Source organism: Rousettus aegyptiacus, unplaced genomic scaffold (assembly GCF_014176215.1).
Source record: "Rousettus aegyptiacus isolate mRouAeg1 unplaced genomic scaffold, mRouAeg1.p scaffold_m13_p_4, whole genome shotgun sequence".
Lineage (NCBI taxonomy): Eukaryota > Metazoa > Chordata > Mammalia > Chiroptera > Pteropodidae > Rousettus > Rousettus aegyptiacus.
The window spans coordinates 156282045-156300994 of NW_023416307.1; the positions used below are offsets into that span (position 1 = coordinate 156282045).

Genomic DNA, 18950 nt, shown 5'->3' on the forward strand with positions numbered 1-18950 from the left:
CCCAGAGCCAGGTCACACCCCTCCTATCCTTCCTCAGGGTCCTGCAGCTTCTCCTCTCTGTTCTCTGGGGAGGGAAACTGAGGCACCAACAGCCCAGACGTGGGCTCAAGGCTGCACTGCTGGACACCAGTGCTGGGACCGCTCCCGGTGGCCTGACGTTGAAGGTGGGGCCTGTACCCCAGCGGTGGGACTGGGACCTAGGGGAAGACCCTGCAGGAAAAGACTGGTCTGAAGGAGTGACGGGAGTCCTGGCCAGAGGCTGCCTGTCCACCGGCAAGGGGGACTCGGTGAGCAGGGCCTGGCGCTTCTGACTCCCCGTGCCCTGCATCCTCCTCTCCCTTAGCCCTTCCTACCCATGGCTGTTCACCAGCCCGGGCAACACAGTCGAGCCGAACATCCCACTGCGTGCCCACACCCGCACACTGCCGCTACCCTGGCACAATGCCCCCCCCTTTCCCTGCTGTCTCTGGCTGTCCACTCTGTGCCTACCCCCGAGCTGCAATCTGGGTACTGCAGAAGCCATGCCACACTTGGACTTGTGCTGGCTGAGCCCTTAGAAGGGCCCAGCAGACTCGCTGCGGAGATGGGGGAGTCTAAAGAGGCACCTGCAGTCAGGGAGGGCTTCCTGGAAGCAAGGACCCAAGCCGCGCCCTCAGCATCCCATCCCCCTCCACCTAGGTCACTCTGAGCTCGTCCTCTGAGCCTCTCTCCCTGGAGTGGCCAGCGAGTTCCAGGAAGCGTCCCCTCTGCCTGCAGTGCTGGTTCCAAGAACTCCAGCTCCTGGCACCCTTTGCTCAGGATTCTTTCCTAGAACAGAGGCCTTGCCCCGCCCAGGCTGCTGGGGTCCCACTGGGCAGCGGTGGAGGCAGTGGGGGAGGGCGCAGACTGGGAGGGGCCTCTTTCCGGACCAGACACTGGGAGGTGGGCTCAGGCTGTCAGCCAGGAGGGGGCGGCCACCCTGGGTGCAGGGCAGGAGGTTAGTGTGTGTCAGGATACTCTGACTCCCTGTCGGCTGTGGAGGCGGGCCCAGTGAGCCCGGCTGAGTCTCCCCAAACACACAGGAGGCTCGCTCCGTGGGCCCAGAACTTCCACCAGCTTGCTGCGCTCCCTCTCCATCTCCCCCCACCCCTACTACCCTGGCACCCCAGGGTCCCACCCCACAGGCTAACAGCACAGGCTCCATTCCGGCCTCTGAGCAGCACTTCATCAGATAACCTCCAGAGGGACAGGCCCGGGGACAGGAGAGGCAGGTTCTGAGCAGGGAAGGGGGGACGGTCAGGCTGGGAGCCCTTGGAAGGGCGTGGCACTTATATTATTAATCCTGTTGTAATTTTACACTGCCTGGTTAAGACAGAGGAAGTTGGGACAGGTTGGTGGGGGTCGGGGGTGACAAGCCCTGATTCGTGGGCAAGGACAGGGCCCAACTTCCCTCAAGGTCACCGGGCCTCCCCCTCTGGGGCGTATCCTCCACCCACACCACCTCTGAGCTGGCACCAGGCCTGCCCACCCGCCTGGGACATGCCAGATCACGTTGAGCAATCAGTTCCTGCGAAGCGTTGAAGGCTGTTTGGTTTAAAATTAACTCCCCCGCTTGCCCCTCCCTTGCCTCCTCAGAGTTCTTGGAAGAGGCGCTCAGCTCTTTCTTCCTGGGAAGAGGCCTCCAGCCACAGCTGCTGCGATTCTAGCGAAAACACCTCACTGGGGTGGGGGCAGGGCGCCTGCGCCAAGCCGCCTCTGCTCTCTGCGAGGCCCAGGGATCTCCTGAGGCCTAGCGGGCCCACACTGAGTTTGCCGACTGAGACCCAGAGGAAAAAGGGGGTGATCGTCAAGGTGCCGAGAGGGGGTCCTACAGCCTCCAAAGGTCACAGTCCCCGATCAGGCACCTGCTGGCTCTGAGTGAAAAGGTCAAGGGCCGTGGAGACCAGTCTGGGCGTCTCTAGGGTGGGGAGAGAGGGGGCTGATGGCACGGACAGCACGGCCAGGACTTTCTGGTCTATTTTGAGACTGACATGGCTCCGGGAGATAAAGCCGCCTGCCCAGGTCACCTCCTTTGCCCGCTTAAGCTCAGCCTGCCTACTGGATGCCAGGCCGACAATGCCGACCTGGCCAGCACGCCTAGGGCCAGCCCCATCAGCTGCTCATGACGGGGGAAGAGCGTTCTCTGCACGGAGGCGCCCCTGTCTCTTACCTACACCCCTGGCTGTCCCGCTAACCCATCTCCTCTGGAGGAGCCTTTGCTTTCTGGTGTTTATTTGGGCTTCACCTCCCTGGGGCTTTGGAGAAAAGGTTTCCTGAGAACCTGCTCCCCTAACGGCTCCTCCAACCATGGCCGTTCACCCGAAGGAGCTGAGAAAAACAAAGGAATATTTGCCAAGTGCAAAGGTCAACACACAAACACACATACACACACGCACAGTGCTATTGCTCAAAAGCCAGACTGCTGGGGGTGGGGAGCAGTGAAGTACTTCTTGGGAGAAGGCCGTGGGCCAGAGGAACTTTTAAGAACAAAGCTTTGGCCCAACCCAGACTGAGTGAAATCCTCACCTCTCAGGGAGGAGCCCAGCTCTGGTGACAAGAAAGGCCTAGTGTGGCTCCTGGTGCTGGGTGTGGGGAAAGTCCCTGAACAGGGCTCTGCCTGGGCACATTTGCTGGGTGCCACGCTCGCTCCAGCCACACCATTGGAGTGCGGGTCTCACTAGTGGGAACAGAGTGGTAGAACAGTCCTGGAGGGCTGCCTGGAGGAGTCATGGCGGTCCCAAGTTCCCTCAGTGCTCAGAGGCTACCTCTTGTACTCAGCCAGGTCTGGTTCATGGAAGCAACTGTCTTTCCGTTGTGCATAAAGCTTTGGGCACATGTGATACGTGAGCATCAGCTCCCACTCACTATGTATCCCCCAAAGCCAGGCCCACTGTTTTCCAACCACCCTGTGGCCAGGGCTCTACTCCTATTTCTTAGACAGTTAGACAGATGGGGAAACTGAGGTTCCAAGAGATTGAGCTATTTGCCTGAAGCTCCGGAGAGATTTTGGAGGGGCTGAGCTTTGAACACTGTCTGTGTTCTTCTCTTTTGTCTGATTTGCCTCTTTAAAGACATCCTCAGGGGATTTTCATGGGAAGCATGGTGTGTGTGTGTGTGTGTGTGTGTGTGTGTGTGAGAGAGAGAGAGAGAGAGAGAGAGAGAGAGAAAGAGAGAGAGACAGAGAGACAGAGAGACAGAGAGACAGAGAGACAGAGAGAGAGAGTTCCTCCCCAGGCTGGAGAGACCTGGGGGAACTCAGGCTCCAGGGTGATCCCCAGGATGCAGTGGGGTACCTAAAGCAGGCATGAATAAAGGCTGGGAATGTTAGGGAAGGCGTCTCAGAAAAGGAACATTTGAGTTGGGCTTTGAAGAGTGAGTAAGAATTTATCCTGCCAGAACTGAGGTAGAATGACATTTTAGGGTGAATGACGCAGCATGATGGACTGTGTGGAGGGAAGCAGAATGGAATGGTTTGGCAGTTTGGAAAGTCATATCCTGGAGCCTGGGGTGAGGCATTGGCAAGATATGGGAGAAGCCTGTGGACATCGCTAAGAGGGAAAGGCGGGGCGGGGCTGGCTTCGTAGGCACCCGGCTCCGGAGATGGTGGTAGGGTCGACGAGGAGGCCATCGGGATGGTCCAGCCAGGTGGGCGAGTGACAGTAAGGCTAGATCTGGGCACGGCAGCCATGGGAGCTGCAGGAGGGCAGCTCGGGAGGGGCAAATGTGCGGAGGAGGCGAGAGGATCAAAACGGCGGGTCGAGCTGCGTTCGGAGGCCGCGACATGCTGACCGGCTCTGCGGCAGGGCCAGAGCCGCGAGGGCACCTGCGGAACTGAAGCAAATTTCCGCTGGGATTGCTGACAACCCATTTCCCGCACTGGGGAGGGAAAACAGAGTCTGAATGGCTGCCCTCCACACCCACACAATAAAGTCCTTTCATGTCCTGTGGCTAAAACCTGGGTGAACCTAAGGATTAAAGGCTGGCTGCCGCCGCCCGGCCTTTCACGCTGCAAACGCTTCCCTTCCTCACGGTGTGTGCGCATCAAAGGAGAGAGGCAAACAAAGTCGTCAAGCCGTAACTCACAGGGACTAAAACATGATATATAGATTTACTTCCCCGCGTGGAACACTCGGGTCCCTCTCGCCGCCTTCGCTCTCAGTCTCTCTGGGTCCCTCTCAGTGTCTCTCTCTCTCTGTCTCTGAGGGAGCGGAGTCCGGGTCATGAGTTCTGGGGCGAGGGGGACAAGCTCTCTGGCCTGGCATTCAAACCTCCTATGCCCTCTTCTTCCTCGGGTGGCTATGGACAAGCGACGTTGCCCCTCTGGGTCTCCGGTTTTCATCTTTGAGATGGGACAGTCCTGGGGCACTTGTCCAGCTCACCTCCCTCAGCAGTACCTCACCCTGGAGGGCACGGACCACTGAGGGCTGGGCAGGTAACCGGCCTGACGGAGACCCATCCCTGGGTCTGGGGCGAGGGTAGCGGATGGCCTAGTCTCTACTGGAGCTGGGAAAGAAGTTGCTAGAAGGTTGGGTTGGACTCGCCTTCACCCAACACAGAGACCAATCCAAAGAGTCTGTTCGCTGGGACTAGAACCCAAGACTGTGGATGGCGAATGATGCCTGAGGCTGGAGAGCTGGGCTTGGAGAAAGCCGCAGAGCTGATGGGGTTAGGATCTCCAGCCCAGCTGCCTTGCAGCCCCCGTGGGGACCTCAGGGGACATCAATACCTGCCCAGCCCCCCTCTCAAATGGGCTTGAAACAAACAGACAAGGATTAGTAACAATGACAGTTGCAAAAGCTGACGCGTTGAAATTTATCAGGCTTTCCTTAGCACCTCCTCAAAATCCCCTTGGGCTCCCCATGTTTCCTCTGAAAGAAGTGCTGTCAGTCTCCGAGTAAGACTGAGGGAAAGTCCCAGAAGCAAGTGCACAGCACTCAGTCCAGACTTGAGGGGAAGCTGGGGTGAAATCAGGGCGTGGGGATGAGTTAGGAGGGTGAAAGTTCCAGGGGCCTCCTCTGTCTCAAGTCTCAAACTCGGGACCCCAGCCTGCTGGCCCAGAGTGACCACCGGAGTGGCCTCTTAGGTGGCTGGCTCTGCGGCTGGCCCCATACCCCGCAGTCAGGGGTGGGGAGGACACATTCATAGCCGAATTTCTGGCAAAGCTCCAACCCGATTTATACTGAAACTGGTCTAACAGGTTGGAGCGAAAGCCCTGCTCAGGCCTGCACTGGCTTCGCTTCTCCCTGAGGAAGAGGGCCCCTGGGAGGGCCTCGGAAGCCTCCTGCCTTCTTTCAGGCCTGTTCAGGGCCCTGGCCCCTCTGCTTCACTGTGTGGCTGTGCGGGGCTGGGCGGGGGGGACTCACTTCCAAGTGCAGCCAGCCTGGCCATGCCTCCAGCCCCATTCGCACCTGGATTCAGCCTTGGCCCAGCAAGATTTGCTCAGTTGGCAGAGAAAAAGCCAGGCCCAGGTGCTGGGGCCCCACGATCATCTAGGGGGTGTTAAGACACTCAGTAAACATAGTAAAGCATCCCAGCAAGATCTGTCCCCAAAATTGTTCCAGAAGGGTGTTGTGAGTCCAGGGAGGCACACCGCACAGGATCAATCTCCAAAACCCACCTCCCCATGGCCTGGCAGAATCGTCCAGGGCCCAGCCTCCAGCCCCAGCCCCTACCCCCTCCTCCAGGAAGCCCTCCTGAATCTCCCCACTTCGTCTACATGCCCTCAGCACCTTGTGAATGCCAAGGCTTTAGCTTGCTATCCCCTGGGAAGGCAGAACAGAGCAGTGGGTACATACACAAGCTCTCGAGTCAGAGTTTGAGCCCTGGCTCTGCCTCTTACAAGCAGAGTGACCCCAAAAAAGCCACCACTTCTCTCTGAGTCTTACCTTCTCAGCTGTCAGTGGGGACAAACCTCTGCCGCTGTGCGGGGCTGCCCTGGGAACTCCACGGAGCACGAACCCGCCCAGGCTCACCAAGTTCAGCCCTCGCCTCCTCCCGCTCCCACCCATCCCACCCTGCCTGTCCCACACCCCTCGACCTCCTCTGGTCTCCCGTCCTCAGGCGCCGCGGGGCCATTCCCGCCCGGGTGACAGGCCCACCCTTAGACATGAACGTTGTGTCAGAGCATTGCCCCGCTAGACTCTGAAGAGGCCCCCACCACACCACGTGCCCCACGACCCGACCTCCAGCCCTGGGCGGCCGTTCTAGACTCACCGTTCCTATCACACCGAGTTTGTTCCTGACTCAGCACCACGGCCCTCGTGGTCCTTGCCACCTGCCATGTCCTTGCGCTAAGTCGTCGGCATAGCCAGCTCCTGCTCTTCGCTCGCCGTCCAGGATCAGGCCCCCCCCGCCCCCCGCTCCGGAGCCCTCCCTGGCCCTCCCGCCTGCAGCAGCGCCCGCTCCCCGAAAGCCGCTCTCTACCCCGTCCTCTGCTTTGCTCTGTTTACTCACATTTGTCCCGAGTGCCCATTTGTTCTCTCGTATATTATCTCTCACCCACCAGCCATGAACCTCCTAAAGATGGCACCATGTCCATCTTGTTCCCTGCTCTGTCCCACGGGGCTTGGGGGCAGGAGGCCAAGCAGCATGTGAGCTGGTAAAGGACTCAATCACTATAGGGTCACCATCAGCCACTATGTGCTGCGTGGGTCCCGTGCACCTGCTGGATGGCTCTTCTCTTTCTCCCCGGCGGGTGCTGGCAGAGCGCTCCCCTCTTACTAGCCCAGGACCACCCAGGGTGACTCATTGACCAGAGGATTTTCAGTGTCTGGGACCTAATGACATGCTGCCCACTGTCCCCGTTCTGGGCAGGCACCGCTCACTTCCCCCGCAGGGAATCGTGAAAATAAGATCCAAGCAGAAAAATACTGGTGGTCACAAGTAGCTGGCAGACCCTCCCCACGCAAGAGCTGGACCCTGGCTTGAGTTGAGGCAAGGGAGAGAAAGAGAAGACCCTGCAGGCCGGGCCGGTGGCTCCAGAGACCTGAGCAGGCAGAGACTTGGAGGAAAAAAACCCACATCCAAGAGCAACTTGCCTAAAAGCTGCCAACCCAGCTGCCTGTCCTCACCGTTTTATGTGGCCGTCCAGGGGCAGATAGGAAGTCGGGACCCCTAGGGGCTAGCCCTGCTCTGAGCCTCACTTCTTCAGTCTGCCCCTTGCCCCTCTGGGACTCAGTTTCCTCATCTGTGGAGTATGGGTAGTATTTAGATCCACTCCCAGGGGTATGGTGAGCACTACATGAGGTACAAGGCCCTTGTCCATTACCAGCACCTATCGGGCACCCCGAGATGTCTCCCCTTTGTGGACAATGAAGTTTCTTGACTCTCTGGCCACGAAGCTTTCTGTCCAGGCCGTAGCACCAGGTGGGGACAGCCTGCCTTTGGCCCCTCCATGTCCTCTGCCTTCCCACTGGCTGACTCATATCCGGGAGCAGACAGAACAGTCACCTCAGGCATTCTGGGAGTCAGAAAGGGGCTAAGAGCCAGGCTGAAGCAATGAGGAACTGTAGGCGTCCCTGGCAGGAGCATCATGACCTGGACGAGGGGTGCCCTCAGGCCTTGCAGCCAGTGGCAGAGAGGTTGAGGCTAGACGCCCGGGCCCGGGCACCACTCCTAGCAAAGAGCCCTCACCCACCTCCGGCTCATGCTCACCTAATATCAACTAAGGTCCTGGGCCTCCAGAGTTCTTGCTTTTTAAACTTGTCATCAATGTGTGAGGCCTCACACCTTCCTGCTGTCAATCTGCCAATGCCTTGTCTAACCTGCAACTTCTAATCGTCTAAAGGCTAAGAAAACAGGAAGCTAAAACGACTTCTAAACTAAGAAGGCTAGGAATGAGGTTCTGAGGAGCTTTTCTGTGAGGTATTTGAGTAAAGATGCAGAAAGTCTCAGGACGTAGTGGGATTCCAGGGGCCGAAGTGGTCCAGTCAGGCTATCAGCGTTTCCATTTTAATCGCTCTTCCACCCACTTCTGATATGCAGGACCCAAAGTGAGAGGAGAGGACCCCCCCAATCCCGACCAGCCTAGGCCAGAACTCCACAAGCCCCCATCTCAGGCCAGACCCTGCTGGCTTACTTGCCATGGTCCCCAACTCAACCGTTTGGCCCCACTGAACAGAATGAGCCCTAGCCGGGCCTCCCCATGGTCGAGCTTCCCAGTCACATCCTGTGCCTTCCCCCCCAGGTGACTGGCCTCGACTTCTCTGACTGTTGACCTCCTCATCTCAGAAGATGCTGCCCCAGGAGTGGCCCATAGCATCCATCCTCCCAGAATTCTCCACTTCTAATCTTTTATTGGCATCTCCTGTTTATACCTGTCTCAGGTTTGGTGCTCCTCTGCCGCTGCCCCCGACCTGACAGGCAGTGGCCTGGGCAGCGACCCTGTAGGCAGTCTAGCTGGCCTTTACCTCTTGCCTCCCGTCCTCTAAGGGGAACTGAGAGGAGAAAGGCTGTTCCTTGACCCCTCTGCTCTTCAGTGGGTTCCCTGGCAGGGCCTGCTCAGCCACATCAGGCCCCCAGGCCTCTGCTGACCCAGATGTAAAATGATAATAAAATAATAAGATCAAAGGGGACAAACTATTTACAGAACTCAAGAGGACCCACTCAAGGCTCCACAAATAAAAGATATGATTTTAATGTCATTACAGGAAAATCAGTGGAAGAAAAAGGACTACCAAACTGCATTTTTTTTTTTTTTTGGTTACAATAATTATTTTATAAAATCTTATCAGATGTGTATTTCTTTTCCTTTCTCATGGCGGGCATCTTCCCGGGCAGGAAGCAGACCCGGCAGGGCCGGCAGCAGCCCTTGCATGCCCTGCTCAGCCGGCACGTGCACTCGAGCAGGCCCGCGCCCCAGAGAGACCAGCTCTGTGTGGCCGGGCTCTGCCCTGCGGAGGGCGAGCGGCGGGCTCTGCTGGGCGCTGACACTTTGGCTCCATTTTCCTGTCCATGTGTTCACCCTCCCAAAACAGGGCTGGGGCAGAAGAGGGTGAACACATTCACACATCGAGGGGTCAGCGCTGGGACAGCCACACCTGCTGTGGGTCCAGCAACCTGTCTCAGGACGGAGCTGTCTGCAGGGAGGAGCAGGGAAGCTGGGGCGGAGCCGGTGTCTCTGGCGCACAGGGCTCAGGGCGGAGGGGTGGGGTTGGCTCACTCTGAGACCCGAGGAGAATAAATAAAATAAATACTGTGTAATTGTGCAGTCCCCAGCCCGGCCTGCTCCCCTGCCAGGGGACTGTCACTGTCAGCCGCAGTTCCTCAGGCCGTCATCCTTCCTGAGAAAGGCGGGCTGGAAGGAGGGGGCCCGCCCCATCCTGCGAACTGGGAAACCAGGGCTGGCAAAGTCTACGCCGTTCGGGAGGCCGCAGCAGGCGAGTGAGCCTGGGCCCAGCCCATAGGGTGCGATGAGGTCCTGCCTGGCTCCCTCTCTTCTGACATGTGGCTCACAGCAATGGAGCCACAGGGGAGCAGCGGGCGTGACCTCTAAGTTGTGTGACGCCCCCCGGCCTTGCTCCTGCTCACTCCTCCTGGTCCAGCTGCCAGATGCACGCAGGCACCAGGATGCCTGGAGGAGGACAGTGAGAGCCCAAGTCCAGCTGGGGCCGGTGTCCTCTCCAGGGGATGGCTGGGAGAGGCGAGGAGGATGCCTGGCCGGGTCAGAGCTGAAAGGGGTACTGTCGGAGGTAGTCGGCCATGCGCCGGGGCAGCGGCAGGCAGTCCGCGTCGGCCACCAGGCGGTTGATGACCAGGCGGCACAGGTGCTGCAGGCTGCGGGCGCTGCTCCTGCGCACGAAGGGCTGGACCAGTTTCAGGTGCACGGCGGTGGCCGCAGGGGCAGGCAGCGCTGGGTCACCAGGTGCATCTTCCTTGGGGACGGGCAGGGCCGGAGTGGGTGCAGCGTCAAGGTTGTCACTCCGGGTGTCGGCAGCACAGGAAGCCACGTAGTGCTGCACCAGGCTGACCACATCCGGGAAGGCCAGGATGCGCGGCCTGGACAGGCAGTTGGAGTCCAGGCGGAAGCTGGAGTCGGCGTACTCGATGCGCACGTTGGTGGGGCCTCGGGTGGTTTTGACAGACAGCGTGAACAGGTAGCTGGGGTGGGTGCTGTCCCGCACTAGAAATGTGCCCTCTGGCATCTTCTGCAGGTGCTGCCGGGCCTCGCTGGCCGTAATGGAACCCCAGTACCAGCCTAGGAAAGTGGAGAGGGGACCGAGAGGACGGTCACAGTGGAAATTAGCTGGAGGCACCAATCCGGGGTAAGGCAGGGCTCTGCCCCTCCCCCGTCACACTTCCCTGGGGAGCGCTGTACCTCTCCTATCAGACTCTCCTGGGCAGGGCCATGCCTCCCAAATCAGACTGAACAGGCAGGGCGAAGCTTTCCCCTCTGACTTCCCGGGACAAGGCCTGCCCCCGTCCTCAGACTCACCAGATTCGCGAAGGTAGGAGAAGGTCTTAGCTATGCACAGCAGATCCTCCTCTGGGTCCAGCACCTTGGGCTCACTCTCTGTCTGGGCCAGGGTCTCCTCTGCCACTTCCTCCAGGAAGGCCCCAGCAGGCAAAGGCTGCATTGCTGGCTCAGGCAGCTCCAGGGGCTGGGCCCGCAGGGGCCGCCGCTCAATCCACTCCACAGCCAGCAAAGGACAAGGTCTAGAAGGGAGTGGGCTGGCGGTGAGTGGAGACCCTGTGCTGTCCCCATTTCCGATACCCCCCTGCGCCCCTCACTTGCTACATGACCTCTGGCCAGCCCATCTCACTATGAGCCTTAGCTTCCCCTCTGCCTACCCACGGGCTCAGTGAGTTCGACACCCCACCTCCCGCTGCCATCACAGGAGTCCCCTGGATTGCTTTCCCCACGTGCGGGTTCTCTTTTGAAAGGGACTTCTCCATCCTCCTGCATTCATGAAATAATAAGCGATCTCTCTATTTTGCACCAACCAAAACCACAGATCACTCTCCAAAGGCATTTCTAGCTCACAGTGGTCAGCTGGTGACCCCTCCACACTGAAAGGATCCAGTGCGAAGAAGCCTCACCTCGGTGCCCTCCTGGCTGAGGTAGGGTGATTAAGTGGCTCTGGTCCTGGCTGAGCAATACAATGGGCCTGCGTGGGGTCCTCCAGAGAGGCCCAAGATTGTGGTAGGAGACCTGAGTTCACGTGCTACCTCCCCTACAATAGGAGTGTCTGCTGGGGGTCCTAGGTCCACGCTGGGCGGGGCTTAAACAGGTAAGCCACGCATCATGCACTCCACTCCTCCCAGCTGAGCGTCTGGGGTGAACAGTGGCCTCTAAAGGGACTGGCGAGTCCCACCTCCCATAAATATGAGCTCCTGCCAGAGGGCAGGGTGCTCATCCCGCATTCCAGACTCCAGCCTGCAGACCAGCCCTGGTGGACTCTACAATCTTACGCAAACCTTGTTTTTCACTGGGACTGCTTCCCCACCACAACGAGGGGGCTACTGACCCAGACGAGGGCTTTGGCCACACCACGTTCTCAGCTGGCTGGAGTCGGGCTGCTAAGCAGGCCCCGGTCCAAGCCTTAGCGTCTTACCAGGGGAAGCCCGCTCAGCAGGGTAATCCTGGGCTTCCTGGGAGCAAGGGATGTGGCCCTGGTTCCCAAGGAAGGGACGGCTGGTCATCCCTTGCTCCTTACGAAATACATCCTTAGGCCTCAGCTCTGGGTTTGGTCCCCTTCTGGGCCTCAGGACACCAAGATGTGAAACGAAGGGCCCAGCCCTCAAGGAGAACTTATAACTCAATCACTAAAGCAAAGGATGTCATGGGGGCATCCCTGCTCCTGAACCAAGTCTGTCAGGCCAGAGGAAGGGCTAGTGGGGAAGGCACTCCAGGCAGAGACGACAGCATGGGTACAGCGTCAGGTACTGCTCCTGAGGCAGGAAGAGGTGGGGACAGGAGCCGGGAGCAAGGGCTCAGAAGATTTTAACACATCAGGCCCATGACCTTTCATGAGCAGAAGCGGCCACAAGACCCTGGCACAGCACAGCCTACTTTTCCATACCTGCTCTAGCTGTACTATGGGGGCTCTGGGATCTCACCCAGGGAGCCAGGCATCGAATTCCAAGGAAATGGCTGGTGACGTGATTGCTGGGCCTCAGAGCTCAACTCAGGTCTAGGAACCTTCCAGCGTGGTAGGGAGTTGGCCAGCCAGGCCCCTGGGGGTGGCCATGTCTAGACGACTTGGCAGGGCCCATGTGGGTACGGGCACCTCTGGGGCTGATACGGTGTCTGCGTGTGCGAATGGCCGTGTCAGGCCGCACGAGCTCCTGGTGAGTGACTGCGTTTCTGGGGAGGGGTGTGTCCATGGCTGTGTCATCCACGGCGGAGGCGGTGGCTGGCGCGTCCCAGCTGTGGGTGGCCTGTACGTGTGTGTGCCTGCCGTGAGGTCCAGCCTGTGAGTCCCATCTGGGAACACGTGGCAGTGGGCCAAACTCAGCCCTGAGGGTGGAACCCCTCGGCAAAGCCGGCACCCCAAACCTACGGTGGGGGACCCCTGCCCCTACCCCAGGAGGGCACGAGCTCTCTGTGGCTGTGTGTGTGTGTAGGTCTTAAAATTTTGCTCCCTGACATCTACCACTGGCCCTGAGGTTCAGCTGGAGCAAAGTGAAAGAGGGTATGTGACCCCAGAACTGGGGGTGGGGTCTGAGGATCAAGGCAGTAGTGAGAGGGCGGTGAGGGATTCGGGAGTCCCAGGATTCAGAGCGAGTAATGGAGATGCTGGAGACGATCAGGGGGAAGGAAGTACGGGACAGTCTTCCCAACACCTCCAGGTGTCCTCCCTGGAAACAGGATCGCTCAGAGCAAAGGGCACGCGGCACTTCAGCCTCACCCCACCTTCCACCCTTCCTCACTCGGTGTCACCCAGTTGTGATCGCAGTAGCCACGGGGCCACCCAGCTTTCCCTGGGGCTTTCTGAGCTCCTGTCAGATAAGTCTGGAGAGTGTCAGAACCCTTGGTCGAAGGCGAGGCTGAGGCTCTCGGCTGAAGGAATGTGCCAAGAATGTTCAGAGGAGGCCAAGCCTCTGTCTTATCAGCCACCCCTCCCTCCCCTGCAAGTCTTTGGGAAACTTGGAGAAGGGAGGCAAGATCCCAGACTGCGCTGAGAGGAGGGGTGAGGGAGGCACTCGTGGGGGTGGCCCAGGCAGGACCAGGCCAAACTAGGCTCTCCCAGGAGCTGCTGGTCAGCAGATACCAGTCTAAGGAGAGGCAAGGGTCTCAGACTGGTTCCCAGCCCAAGAAGTTCCTAATTGCTAGCCTGTGGCAGGAGAGAGAGGACAGGACAAAGAGGGGCAGGGTCTGGCTCAAGGTCACCAGCAGGCCCAGGGCCGGCAGGCTAGAGTAGAGCGCTCTGGTCCCATAGAGGGTCTGGGCAGATGAGCCGTGTCTTGGAGGTCGCGCTGCCACTGGCCTATACCTGCCCCAGGCAGAACCCAGGCTTAGCCCACCCCGTGTTCGTCCTGTCGCCAGCTGACCCCAGTTTCCCTATCCACAGAGCAAGCAGAGGTGGTGACGGTGTTGTCACCACCCCCTGTTGTCACTCCAGAGGTCCTTCCACGCTCGGGCATCTCCTACTCGTCAAGCCCTCTCAATAAGCGGCAGCTAGCACGAGGCCGGCACTCTCCAGGGTCCCGGGCGCGGAGGCTGGGCGGGGGCGGAGAGTCGCGCTTACCCCTGAACGCAGAGGACCATGTCCCGGCAGCAGCAGCGGCAGCTCGGGAGCTGGGGCTCGGCCGGACGGCGGCGGCTGGAGGGAGCCAGTGGGCGCAGACGGCGCTCACAGGGCAGGCGACCGGGGCGCACGGACGGACGGCGGGCAGGAACTGAGAGGCGGCGGCGCCGGCAGGCCGGGAGGGCGCGGGGGGCGGGCCGGGCGGGCGAGGCGGGGCGAGCTGCCTAATCTTTTGTCCTCTGTGTCCCAGCCCTTCCCGGAAGCGACGTCTTCCTAGAACCGCCGGCTGTACAGCCAAGCAGCGGAGGGGCGCGAGCCGGGGCGTCGACTCCGGCGTCTGGGGCCGAGGGCCTCTGCAGGAAAACACCTTTGACAGATTTCCAAGAACTTTCCAGGAAAATGGGGCGGGGCCCCGCGCGCTGACCAATCACAGCGCAGGAGGCGGAGGCGAGCGGCCGGAGTGGGCCAATTGCAGCGCAGGAACCCGAGGCTGATGTAACCGAGCCGGGTGGAACGTGACTTGGAGAATAGTAGGGAAAGACCCAGTTTGGAAAAGGCCAGGGTGGGGCTGGGGCTCTACCGACCGGAGCCGAGACTTCCTTCGGGCACTCCACTTCGTGAGGACAGGCTCCCTTATTTCTTTGTAGAATGATGGCAGCTCAGGGGCGGGGTTATGGGCCTCCAAGGCGGTCTGTCTGGTGTGCAAGCTCCCCCTGTGGACCGGACTTGGAGCCCCTGACTGTGTAGGGTAGTGGGGAGGTGAGCGGCATGGGGTGGGGTTTGAAGAGGGATATGGGGGGAGAGGGGTTGCGGAGGGGGTGCCCGTATCCGGGCAGGTTCACAGAAGTCAAGCCTGTGGCCACCACAGCCAGGGAGAACATTTTCTCTGAAAGAACTGGGAGGAAAAGGCACACATCCCAACCCTTTACGCCGGGTGGGGCCATCCTGTCTGAGCCCACGTTGGCCCTGGCCTGTGCGTTAATCAGGGAAGAAGTGATTACGGACTTGGGGAGGCAGGCAGGGACTTTCAGCCCTCGACTGACCCCACAGGCCAGTCTACTGCGTCTCTGGGTTGGTGGGGCTCCCAAAAATACGGGAGCAAGACCTGGAGCTCCAAACACCAGAGTTACACCGAGGTAGGGTGATAAAAGTAGAGGAACAGTGCAGGGACACTCGCTACTGTACATGAGGAGCCTCAACAGCTGGTATTGCCCCATTATGCAGAGCAGAGGACTGAGTCCCAGGGAACAAAATGCCTTGCTAGGAAAGAGCAGGGCCCGAGTTTGATCCCAACCCTGAATCATAAGCTCACACTCCTACCTGCAACCCTCTCCACCTTCTCCCAGTTCACTGGACCCACCAAGGAGCATCTATCCTGAAAGACGACAGGGGTTGTACGCACCTCCTCCAAGCCCTCTGGCCAGAAGGAGGGAAAGAGAGTTGGGGAAATGACAGGGTCCACTCCCCACCACCGCCCAGTGTATTCCCCTAGGTTCCGTGGGAGGAAGGAAGGCTCAGGTTCCCTGGCAGGGGTGACAGACTCCTGGCAGTGTTCAGAGGCCTGAATGACAGTATCCAGGCTTTCTGACTGGGGGCGGGGGTGGTGGTGGTGTGAAACGTAGGGCAAAACCCTGTGAAACAGGAAAAACTAATTGGTTAAGAAGAGAAATGACTTTAGGGGACCCACTCCTCTGTAAATGTCCTGAAAGGAAGCTGAATTTCAGTGTAGCCCAGTGAGCCCCTCCTGAGCAGGCAAGAAGCTGGTTTCTTGGGAGGTGGCAGGCATGGAGCCCTCCTCACCCACTTTGATGGGAGAGCTCCGCCTGGGGCCCCTGGGTAAGGTGCTGTCGCTCCAGCAGGAACTGTCTACTGCCCCATCGCTATAAAGACCAAGCGGCTTCACAGCTCCCAGGCAGCAGTGCTAGGATCTGAGGGTCTCTATGGGGCCAAATCCTAGGCTCTCTACCCCGAGGCTCTCCCGCTTCCGTCTAACTATAACTACGTTACTGAGCACTCACTATGTGCCAGGCACTCTCAGCAATTTCCAGCCTCATTTTATTGTCTAACTGCTACTTAGTGTCCCTTCTTTACAGGTGAGGAGGTTACGATGTACCCTAGATCTCACAGCTAGCAGGTGATGAGTTGGGAGTTGATGCCAAGGGCCCTAACCTCTCCCCTACTTCCTCTGAAGTGCTCGTAACATGCCAACTCCTAGGCATCCTTCAGGATCCAGCTGGAAGGTCCTCAGTGAAGCTTCCCTGTCAGAGCATCATGGGTGTTTCCTTGAAATTGTCCCCTACAGAAGTCCGTGATTTGCAGTTCTGTGTGTAAACTAAAGGGCCCCACGGGTTTTGCTCTCGAACTATCCTTTGTGAATTTGACAGCACTATGCACCTCAGCTGGTGCTGGGAACAGTGGCATGCCCCTGTTTTGTCCCAGGTGTCTGCCTGTGCTAGGTATTGTGGGTCCCTTTGACCATCTCATGATTACCTCTTCTGCCCTGGCAGCTGCCTTGCGCCCCTGCTGACTGCTGGTCTCACACTGCCACCCAGCGGCAATTCCTCTCATGGTTTCACCGGCCAAACCCACGGATTCTCCCAGGGTAACCTCTACCGTGTACTGCAGGGACGGGCCTTGCTGTAGGATCTGCCCCTCCCCACCCAGAACAGTGACAAGATGAGTCACAACAGTACACAGCAGTGCCTTCCTCAAAGTCTGGCTCATTTGGTCTCTATATTCTCACTTCTCTTCGAAGGACAGTCCACATATGTATTTATGGATTATGTATGTGTGAGTGTGGGTGTATTCGGCTCCCCCAGGCAATCCCCCTGGTCACTGTAAGCTATTCCAAAGGCCTCAGTTCCATCCCCTTGGACATACACTGTCACGAGGGCCGTGTGGCAGAGTCTGCCACCACGAAGCCACCCCAGATACTGAATCCTCCCATCAGTATGAAGGTGCGTGTGGCAGATGGCTGCTGGAACATGGGCAGTGAGGGGAAACCGTGCGTTCTGACTCCCCTGGGTTAAGTGAGTGCTAGCAAAACACCTGTCTGTGCCACATCCATGTGGGGATTGTGCGTGCTTAGGTAAGCACTGGCCATGGTTATGGAGACTCTAAGAGTGAGGCAGCGCTATCGCCGACTTTTTACATTTCCGTATAGCTCGAACTTATCATAACAAGTTTTACTTATGCAATTATAATTTTTTTTAACAAAAGACACCAGTTCAAAAGTACAATTATAAAATTTTTTAGAACAATTGTAATCTAATTCTATTTTTAGAAAGTAAGTTATCTCAGAGAATGCACTGAGACGCCCTTGGCTGGGACAAGGAGCCAGACGGCTCTCAGCTGCCTAGCCCTCTGCTTATGAGTGGGACTCTGTATGCTTAGCTTCAGGTTCATCTGGCTCTAACCAGTGTCCTCCAGAGGGAGGGCCCTCACCCAATTTAATGCCTGCAGAGAGTACCTGGTCTCCAGGAGCTGCTTCCAACCAGTGGAAGCTTCCAGATCTCAGTGCTGCCTCCAGAGCTCTGAGATCTTAGATGAGATTCTCAGATAGGGCTCAGGGACAGAGGTCCTGGGTCCAGTTGGGCATAAATGTGTGTGAGTGGGTGTTGTGTGCTTGTGCATGCCAGTGTCTCTGTGCGTGTGCATATATGTAGACATGTGTGCGTATGTATGTGCATATGTGGATGTGGGAGGCAGGCAGGGAGGCACAGAAGAGGAGGATATAGTTTAAGGGTGAGAGTTGAGCCCTGGAGTTGTTCTTTGGGGTTGGGATGTGGGCTCTGCCATGATAGCTACTGACTACAGGACAGGTTGCCTGACCTCTCAGGGTTTGTCTATCTTGTGTGTCTGTTGTGGAAGGTGCAGGGGATGGATACAGCCCTCCTTCTTTCAGACCCAGTGAGTTTATGGGGCACCCAGGTAGAGCACCCACCCAGCATCTGATCTGAAAGAAGGGTTCAGTAGGTCAGTTGAAGCTATTATTAGAGCCTCCTGTTCACTGAACCCTGCTAGTTTGAAGGTCGCCTTAAGGAGACAGGGCAGAGCCCCCTACACCCTCACCCAATTCAGTACCTGCTCACAGCGAGTACTCGCTCTCCCGGAGCTGCTGCTCTGAAGAGCCTGGACCTGAAGCCCAGGCGTCTACGTTGTATGTATTTTGGGGCATGGGGGAGGGCGTGGGTTGCTGGTCCCTAAGCCCAAAGCCAGAAGAAGGCTCAGAAACACCTATGAATGGGAAGGAGTCCCGGTGCCTGCACTTCTGCATATGGTCTGTAGATGGCAGCAGAGGCACGTGCAGAGATCCTGCCCCAGGTCGCACCTTCCTCGTCTAAGTGAGCCAACGCCTCGGGATCCGTCAGCCGTGGGGTGCGGGGTGACGCGCGTGTGTGTAAGTTGTGCGGATTTGTCCAAGGATATTGCAACACCCCCTGCGACTCTCGACAAGTTGCTTCCTCTCAGGGAGCCTCTGTTTCCTCATTTGCGAAATAAGAGTTGTTTAACAGCTTGTGATGGGAAAACTAGCTCAAATAATTAAGGTAGTCTAAGATGGGCTCAGAATAGACCTGAATGTGAAAGGGAAAACAGCAAAGCAAATAGAGAATATCTGTCTGGGGTGGGAGGAGGAGACTTTTTAAACATGACACCAAAAGCCCAAACTATAAGGTGAAAAGTTGATGGATCTGACCAAACGGGAGTTTAGGATTTCTGGTCTAAGGATGCTGTTATCCCAAGGGAAAAAATAAGCCAAGGACATGCGGAGATGCTCAGAGGGGAGAGACTCCAGTGCTAGAGAGACGCCCAAAGCCATCTGCGAATGCCATTTCACTAGGTACGTTAGCAAAACGTAAGAATTTAGGAACGTTGGCAGTTGGCCTTACTAGCCATATTGGAGCGTCCCCTAGCAGCCTGGAGAGAAAACACCGGACTCAAGTGGCTACCTGAGGTTTCTAGAGACAAAAGACTTCCTGAGCTGTCACCTCCTAGGTCTCTATAAAGTCCCGGGCTCGCACAGCCCATGCGGGACCCTGCGGCGTTCACGCAGAGGTCTCCGGGTGCGCTCCCGGGAGCCTAGAAGTGGCTGCCCCTTCGGGAAGCCACGCCCCCTGTTACGTAGCCCCAGGCTCTGGGGCGGGGCCTGCCTAGGGCTCCCGCCCCGCCCGGTTCTGCGTAGGGACGCCTGGCCCTTTAAGGCTGACCAAGCCCAGCTCCAAGTCTTGGACGCGCGGGGGAGGG

At 58.2% G+C, this 18950-nt stretch overlaps 1 protein-coding gene across 1 annotated transcript; it reads right to left on the reverse strand.

Annotated features, from left to right (window-relative positions):
- Positions 1-8629: 8629 nt before the first annotated feature.
- Positions 8630-14031, reverse strand: CISH (cytokine inducible SH2 containing protein). Its single transcript, XM_016133114.2, has 3 exons — positions 13707-14031; positions 10451-10671; positions 8630-10213 (listed from the first exon to the last, which is right to left on the reverse strand). The coding sequence occupies exons 1-3, from the start codon at positions 13724-13726 to the stop codon at positions 9681-9683; spliced, it is 774 nt and encodes a 257-aa protein (XP_015988600.1). The 5' UTR covers positions 13727-14031; the 3' UTR covers positions 8630-9680.
- Positions 14032-18950: the final 4919 nt, after the last annotated feature.